Source organism: Cordyceps fumosorosea (assembly GCF_001636725.1).
Source record: "Cordyceps fumosorosea ARSEF 2679 chromosome Unknown scaffold_10, whole genome shotgun sequence".
Classification (NCBI taxonomy): domain Eukaryota; kingdom Fungi; phylum Ascomycota; class Sordariomycetes; order Hypocreales; family Cordycipitaceae; genus Cordyceps; species Cordyceps fumosorosea.
This window is the reverse complement of record NW_017387310.1, coordinates 493,848-502,331: the sequence shown is the minus strand read 5'-3', so window position 1 is coordinate 502,331 and position 8,484 is coordinate 493,848. Positions and strand designations below refer to the sequence as shown.

Below are 8,484 nucleotides of genomic sequence, written 5' to 3'. Positions count from 1 at the left end.
TTTTTTTTTTTTTTTTTTTTTTTTTGCTTTGGCAGAGGTCGTCTAGAGAGTGTATGGCAACAGGACAAAGTGGCAGTTAATAATAGTTGGACATGGCAGGACAACTAGGGGTCAAGGGTTGTGGCAAGGGTTGTTAGCGGGATGCGAGCAATCGGTTAACGGGATGCAAGGGGCGGGAAGAGGTTGCAGCTGTGAGTAGAAAGAGGAGTTGAGTAGTGATCAATATATCGTACGTGTGTGGGGTTGTTGTAAGTCAAAGTTGCAGTAAAGTGCCTGCATATGATGAAGACGGGGAGCATGATGCAGGAGGCGGTTTGGTGGAGAGGGCAGATTGAATCTATTGGTGTTGGTCTGCATCGGGCCGGCCGTATCACTGTGGCGATGGTGTTGGATGAAAGAGGTCCTTTGATGATTTGTTGCTGTTATTGCTGTTGCTGTTTCTGTTGTTCTCTTTGGACTGTTGGCAGTCTTGTTGCTGTTCGTTTCGTGCTCTTTGATGCGTTTGTCGATGCAGTCTGTTGGATAGTTGGTTGCCGGGTGGTTGGCCAGGTTGACTGGCGCCCCGTGCGGCAACGTCAGGTGAGTTGTGACTTGTGAGATTTGGAGAGGTGGATCTCCCGCTTCGCGGACAAGGGAGGGTTATTGAGTGGTTCGTTTGGGGGGGTGAAACAATAAAGGAAGAAGGCGAAGGGAGAGGAGGGAGTGAATAGTGCGGTGCGAAGTCAGTGAAGGAGGGGGGACAATGTGGTTGCAGGGAGGGAGGAAAGAAAGGTTGCTTGGTCCAAATCGCCTTGGCAGCTGTCATCGTGGGATGTGATAGTGTAAACATCACACCCAATACCAGCGACGTCGCGGATCACAAGTGTATGATGGGGAAGAAGGATCCAAGAAACAGATTTACATTCCAGTCGTCTAAAAAAAACCATGGGATAAGATAGCGCCCGCCCCTGGACGAAGAAGAGAGACTGGACGTTTGACCAGTGCCGGTAACTTCCCAGTAGGCGTTTGCATCACGCAACGCTGGAAGCGGCCGCTAGCATGCCTGTGCCTGCGCTAAATTACAAGGTACACGTTTAGGCAGGCACGCCCATCTGGCTACCCCCCTCTGCTTCCCCAGTACCTGCCAGCCCAGTCCAGGGCGTCCAGTCTGACGGCTCTCGAGCTTTTTTTTTATTAGAGCGCTCCCTCGCCCCCTCCCATTCAGCCCATCTAGGTCCCCTACAACTTACAACATCCTCCCTCTAAATCCACCCTCTCAACCGCCAACCCGACAACCAGCACCACCGCCCAAACAAGGTTCACCGGCCCGCGCCAAAACTTATCAGATATTACATTATACAAAGCAATAGTCCTTTTCATCGACTCCTTGAAAAGGAACATTCCTGCCCTCCTCAGCTACCTTGGACTATTCCCTTTTACATTCTTTCTTCCAACCGACACTATTCACTCTTTCCAACCCTTACCCATCACCCTTGCAAACGGCCAACAGCAAAGGCATCAATCATCGCCAACATGCTTCTTCCTTCTGCGCTCCCATGCGACCGCTCCGGTCGGGGCATGGTCTCGCCGCCCGCGAGCCCGCCCAAGCTCTCAACGACAGTCACCTTTGCCGCCCCCCCGACGAGCTGCTTCACTCTACAGAGCCTCATGGCCAGCGCCGCCGCCGAGCACCAAGCGCAACAACAGCAACTTGACCATGGCTACAACTACAACCAACAACACGACAGCCATGCGCAACATCATCTCCAGTCATACTTTGGCGGCGCGTTGCTGCCCCAGCCGCCGCCCACGCCGCCCACGGCTCACGCTCCGTCGCCCATGAAGCTGCGTCTGCGCACAAACTTCCGCGAGGATGGCCCCCGCGGCATCGTCAAGCGCACCGCGCCGCCTCGGCACAAGCGCACCCTCTCATCGGAGAGCAGCAGCAGCAGCAGCAGCGATAGGGAAAAGACTCCTGAGCCGCCCACCACACCCAAGCGCTCACGCATCGCCCCGGAGCGTATGCCGCTCGGCCTTGCCCGCGCCGACTTTCACAACTTACACGAGGCCTCAACACCACCACCATTCCAAGACGACAGCAGTGCCGCAGAGTGGACGACAGAGGATGATGGCATCCTCGTCGAGCTCGTCCTTGAAAAACTCAAGCTCTCCAAAGCGGACTGGCAGGACTGCGCGCGCAGCCTTGGCAAGGACAGACACGCCCTGGCTCGCCGATGGAAAAGCCTGGTCCTCAACGACGACGTTGGCCTGAAGCGCCGCAAGGTTCCGTCGACGTGGCGATGAAGGCGCCTTCATAGTGCTTTCACTTTCTTCTTTTGGTCTTTTTGTATAGACCCAACTTGGATCCCTCTATCACATTCTTATTTCCTTTTTTCTATTTTACTTTTGGCATTACTGGACTTGCATTGCATGGCGTTGGAAACAAGATATCCGAGCAACAAAAGCTCCCCTACACTTACATCTATCTACACTTACTCTTTTTTTTTTCAATAATACCACAGTAGGCCTTTACGGCCGTTTTTTGTTTTGATTCACTTTTTGCCTCTTCTAGCTTTATACATCGTGTCCCCTGTCAGTGCATGCTTTCGCGTGCATGCATGTCTCTGATCGACGACGTCAATGACGCCAGGTTATTATACAAGATACATATCCTTGCTGCTTGCTGCAGTGTCAGGGTTCGGCGCCTTCTCTTTCTTATTCCCTCGCCCCCCCCTGCGGTGCGACCCAAAAGTTCCGATTTGACAGCCGCCACATTAATTTGTTCGAGAAAGAAGGCGGCGGTGGCGCTAGATCAACCAGCGGGCAGCGACGAGACTTGCAGCTCTCTCTCTCTCTCTCTTCTCTTCAATTTTTTTTTTTTTCATTCAAAAGGCCCAGGACATCCATCCATGACGACAACCCCGCCACGTGCCAACTCCTGCTCACTGGGCCAACAAAGTTCCCCCCTCCCCTTACTATCGTCCTCCCCACCCCTGTAAACGGCCGCGCGGACACGAGCCGTCCCACGGCCCGGGGGGGCCGCGGCGTGTGTATGTACCTCCCAATGGCAGGGGGGGGGGGGGATTACGTATCTGCGTCCAAAAATAAAGGCGGAATCAGGGAGGTTAAATTTACGAATAGTATGTGTGCAAAATATGCAGCATCGCAAATATATACAGATGTGGACTCAACGCAAACGGGGCGGAACATTTGCACTGCCATCATCCCATCCCGAGCTCAACCTCGCCTCTTGCAACGCCGGTGAAACATCAGCACACGAGAAAACGAAATGTCAGTGTTGCTGCATCAGCCCATACCTTGTCGTCGTACCATGCTTGTCCCATCATGCGTCCGCCCGCCCACATGATGATGTGCTATATAATGCAGGGCGATATTATCCAAAGTCCATGCCCACACTGCTGCCCCTCACAACAGTGCAGCCCCCTGCACCCCACGACGGCGATAATATGAACATGCTGTATTAAGAGTTATAGCGTAGCGCTAGAAAAATGCTAAATCAAAAATGCTATTATAAAGTCTTTTTTTGGCGTGGTTGATGGCGTTGTGTTGCCATCGGCGTTTGTTCGTGGCGGCGATGCTGTCCTCCATATCCTACATGACGATGCAGTCCTTGTCGTCCTTTTTCCCACCCTTGCGCGGTGCCACCTCCATCGGTGTACCTCCGTGAATCGCCGCCTGAATGACGGCCAGTCGCTGCTTGGCTCGCTCGTCGCCCGCATCCGCAGCTCGTACGTACCACACGTTGGCCTCGAGAATGTCCCTCCGGCAACCAATGCCCATTTCCAAAAAGTATCCCACCGCATACTGCGCCTTGACGTACCCTTGATACACCTGTTAGCAACTTGACTGTCTCATTCCGAAGTTGGTTTCTCGCAACGTACCCAGCTCTGCTGATCTCCTCGCCCACTCATACGCCTCCTCCTCGTCTTTTTCCAGTATAGGGATCGCTCCCACCATGTACCAGGCGCACAACCCCATCATACCGGCGGCGTGGCCACGTTCGGCGGCTCCCGTATAAAAGTGCACACTTAGTGCTGGGTCCTTGGGGCAGTTGAGCAAGCCGTGCTCGTAGGCTTCACCCATACGGTAGTTGGCCTCTGGATGTCCCAGGTCCGCGGCCTGCGTAAACAGCTCCGCGGCGTAGCTCGCGTCCTGGAAGATATCGTCACCGTAGCCCGTCTCGTACAGGCATCCGAGCTGGTACGGCGCTGCATTGTACTGCGTATCGGCGGCTTCGGTGGCGAGCTTCATCCACTTGATTCCCTCGCGATATCGCTTCTCGCCGAGATCGCCCGACAGGCAGGCCTTGCCGAGGCGTGTCATGGCACCTGGGTGGCTCTTAGAGGCGGCGGACCGCAGGAATTGCACGGCCTTGGCAGGATCCTTACGGCAGCCCCAGCCAAACTCGTAGCAGAGCGCCGTCCGGTAGGCCGACTCAGCATGGCCGTGCTTGGCGGCGAGGACGAAGAGAGGAAAGGCTGAGTTATAATCGGATTTTCCCTTGTTGAAAAGACCCGAAGCGTAGCCGTCGGCCAGGTAGTACTGGGCGAACGGATAGCCACCGTTGGCAAGGCGCTGAAGGATCTGCTTGGCTTCGCGAACAAGCTCGACGGGCGACGCCACCGACACCTCGACAACGGGGCTGTCAAGATCGCGGTGCGCCGCGGGCTTCTTCTTTGGGTCAGTCCAGTCCAAACCTTGATCCTGGGCAGTCGAGATGAGAAAGACGGCAAAAGAGTACTGAATGTCAAAGTCGGTCGTCTTCTTGACGTTTTGGCGGTACATTTCCAACGTCTTTTGGGCGCTAAGCAGCGATGCATTATTACCGACGGCATTGCGCAGGTTGGAATTGTCCCATGTCAGGGGCGCAGGCGCTTGCTGAGGGTATGGGACATTGAGGAGCTCGGCATACGTCGAGTGGCGGTTATCAGGCGATTTTCTCGACGAGGTGGAAGGTGGGCGCATGTGCGGACTGCCGGGGGAGAGGCCGCGAGGACCAAAGTCGGAGTATGTCGAATACGAAGAGTGCGGGCGAGGCATCGAGGTTCGGCGCATTGCCTGCATGGTGGGGGTAAGGTGGCGGCGTATATGGGGAACATTGTCGATAGGTTCCGGAGTCGAACCACCGCTGGGATCGGAGGCGTTCTCTTGCTGGTGGTGATACTGAAAGAGCGGTACCGACCCTGTACGGGGGAGGACATCTCCGGTGGTGGAGGAGGCGGAGGAGTGGTTGAGTGGAGGGCATTCCCGAGCATCTTGGGAAGCCGAGAGGGAACTGTTGGTGGTGGGCGCCGAGGATTGCAGTGAGGCTGGGGCCTGGGAGGTGGCGTTGGACTCGTCGGACTCGCGCGAGCTGCGGTGAGCTTCTTGGGGGCGCAGACGAACAGCGGGGGCAGGTTCGCCTACGAGGTCGGCGTCGACGTTGAGGGACATGTGGGCGAGCTGGCTCTGGGGGACATGTTCGGCGGCCTCCTCAATGTTGGCATTGGAGGGCGTAGGCCATGGGTGATCTTGAAAGTTGACGCGGACGGGCGATATAGGAGCGTCGCGCAGGCGGGCAGGGCTCTCGGCGGGCAATGCGGCTGCGGCTGGCGGTGCAGACAGCGGCTGTTTTTCCGCAGGCGGCGGCGCGGCGATCGGTGAGGTGGGAGGCGATGCGGTGACGGCGGCCATAATGGATGGATATTGGAAACTCTGAGCCTGCAGGGAATCCGCCGTTGGACCGTTGGAGCGGGAAAAAAACGGAAAAGAGGCGGCCAGCGGGCAAGGGAAGGGCGAACGGGAGGGGGCCCGGTGATGCAGAAGAAGTAGTAGATGATAGAAGAGAGAGGAAAAGAATGATGTCTAAAGATGAAGAAGAATCCAAAAAAGGGGATTGATGATGGGTTGGCTAAAGGGAAAACAGAAGCCTAGCGAGAGACGGCGGTGATGAGGGACCGGGAGACTGGGAGCTGGAGAATGGCGAATGGATGGATGGATAAGATGGGTCAGTCGGTTCGGGAAATACGGGCAGGGAGGAGGAGGAGTTGAGAGATGGTTGTTGGTGGATGAAGCGAGCGAGCTAGGGAGGGAGTACTTGCGTATCCACTTGCTGGTAGTGGTGCTTTGCAGGTAAAATCCGACTGGTGCTATGTTGTAGGTACAACCGTAGGTACCTAGTTACAGGTAATGTTGGACTAAAGTTTGCACTGCAAGTTTGTACTGGCGTTCCCGTTTGTCTGTTAAAAGGCAAGCAGGTAGCTGTACCTTTATACCTACCTTAGCTATCAATTCGGCTGCACGACACAAGGCGTCACGGTAAAGCCAAGTGAAACCGCTAGGTTGACTGACGCGTTGATTCTAGACCATGACTGTCGCGATAAATACCGCGAGTAGGCAGACAAGCAAAGGCAATCATACCGCTCGTGCACATTACATTACTTGCCGCCGTCACCTCTGCACCTATGTATGTACCTGCCTGCCAGTACCTAACTAATATGCATGACAACTGCGCGCAGGGTCCAGAAGACAGCTGTAACTGGTGGCTTTAGCGCTGCCACGCACCAAATGGGGCGCCCACTCAACCCAAGCAAAGGGCTTCAATTAGTGGGCTTTGGTGGGAATGGGATAGGCAACGGTGGGTGAAGCGAGTGGGCTGAATGCTGGCTGAACGGACACAGACAATCTCAATAACATCTTGGGGGCAGTGAAGGGGACCCTGGAATGGCGATGACGACGGTTGCTTCGGAGGTTGACATGTGTGTGGAAGATGGAAATGTGTTGGTCAAGACGCTGGGAATTGCCACTGGAAAGGTACATCATACAAGTAAGACCCGGAAGTAGCGTCATTTCAGCCTCAAAGGAAAGGCAAGGTCTTTTATGTAGGGGGTTAGCGGTAAGGAGTTAGTTAGCTGCCAGTACCAATAGCTGCTGTCACGTTGGCGGCACAAGCAGCAGCACTGTGAGGCAGGCGGCACAGCGTTTACCGCCGAGCTTCACCACTCACCACTCACCACTCACTCCCGTCACTCTCTCTCACCACTCACCTCGGCCATCAGCCCACCAATGTCTGCTGCTCATGCTCATGCACTCTGCCGTCGACCTCTCGTCTCTGCCTTGGGTGGTGCCTCGAATCAGCCGCATCCAGCCTCGACAGCCAAATCAACCAAACAATTCTGGAAAAAATCAAAAATAACCACACCTTCATCTCCTCGCACCACATCGCGCACGCCACTCGTCGCCATTTTCCTAGCGTCTTTTAGCCCCTGTTCAGCCCATCAACCGCATTACTGCTAGACACTGTAATTTTACGGTTTTTAATAGAGGTTGTCCAGGGTCCTATAAAAATGGCAACCTCATGACTCCAACAGGCCTACAAACTACTTGAGTAACCAGCAAGCTGCAGCTCAACTCCTCTGCAGCGGCGTCAATCCTTTCATCCCAACGTTACTATATACTACGTATCCGTACATTATCCGTATTAGTTACTCGTATTCCTGCATCCGCATGCCGTCATCCTCTCCCACTGACCGTGGACGCCAAGCACTGCGGGCCCGTTGATCCGTCATCCCAGCATCTGCCAGCATGGAGCGCACTGTGCCTACGAATAGTCTGACCCATGAGAGCCTCGCCGCCTTCTGCCCCAATCAATCCTAGTTAGTTACCGCCAGACTAGTTACAGTACATAGCTGGGCTGCATCGTTGCATTGCTGATTTGCATGCAATATTCTAGGCTTTTCTCTTAAAAGCCACTTCGCCAACGACGGGACATGGACATGCCATGCTTGTTAGCCCTACTGATCTTGCCGCTGTCCTCTCTCAGCTTCAGCTCCACGCCCGAGCACATAACGATGAGCGCAATTCCAGCCAGCCTACAAAGGTAGCCAGTCAACAAGTCAGCCAGCCGACCAGTTTCAGCCTCGCCCAAAGACTGCGTTCTGCTCTTTTTTTTTGTGTCTTGAGTTTTTCTGCTCCACACAGTGGCGGCAACTTCGTATTCCCGCCTGAAACTGTTAGCGTCCCATGATGAGATGGTTGATCAGTAACCATCAAGTCTACAACCAACTTCATACCAGCACGCTTTATTGTATGGTTGGCAACTTGCAAATCACCGCAACGCCTCTGAGAATTCTATTTACCTCGACCTTCGTCATTTCCGTAAATTAATTAGATTTCCCGTCCGATCCGGTCCCGTGATATAGATGCTGCAAATAGACTTGGCGACAGTCCTGCTACCCTATACCATCTTCGTGGTGAGCGTGGCTGAGGCGTCGTCGTGTTTCATCAAGCTGTCATCGCGTCTGCGGCGAGCATCGAGGCTCTGCGCTGACGTCGCCACCAACTTTCGGCTCGGCAATGTTTCGAAACGCGGACGATACACAGCGCTGGTTGTCAGTTGCGCGCACAGCATATCGAAGGTGACACCAAGTAGTTACTGGCATCCAGGCTGACACCTCGATCGAGGTCCACCTACAACATTCCTGCTTGGACGGGATTGTGTCAAGT

The 8,484-nt window shown here is 54.6% G+C and overlaps 2 protein-coding genes across 2 annotated transcripts; one reads left to right on the top strand and one right to left on the bottom strand.

Moving 5' to 3' along the window:
* Window positions 1-1,512: 1,512 nt before the first annotated feature.
* ISF_04658 (MYB-like protein) lies at window positions 1,513-2,283 on the top strand (the record flags this gene model as incomplete). The annotated part of the gene is made up of 1 exon (XM_018848264.1): window positions 1,513-2,283. One exon carries the CDS (start codon window positions 1,513-1,515, stop codon window positions 2,281-2,283), a length of 771 nt encoding a protein of 256 aa, XP_018704598.1.
* A 1,308-nt stretch (window positions 2,284-3,591) lies between these two features.
* ISF_04657 (chitin synthase activator) lies at window positions 3,592-5,673 on the bottom strand (the record flags this gene model as incomplete). Its single annotated transcript, XM_018848263.1, has 2 exons — window positions 3,592-3,821; window positions 3,882-5,673. The coding sequence occupies 2 exons, from the start codon at window positions 5,671-5,673 to the stop codon at window positions 3,592-3,594; spliced, it is 2,022 nt and encodes a 673-aa protein (XP_018704597.1).
* Window positions 5,674-8,484: the final 2,811 nt, after the last annotated feature.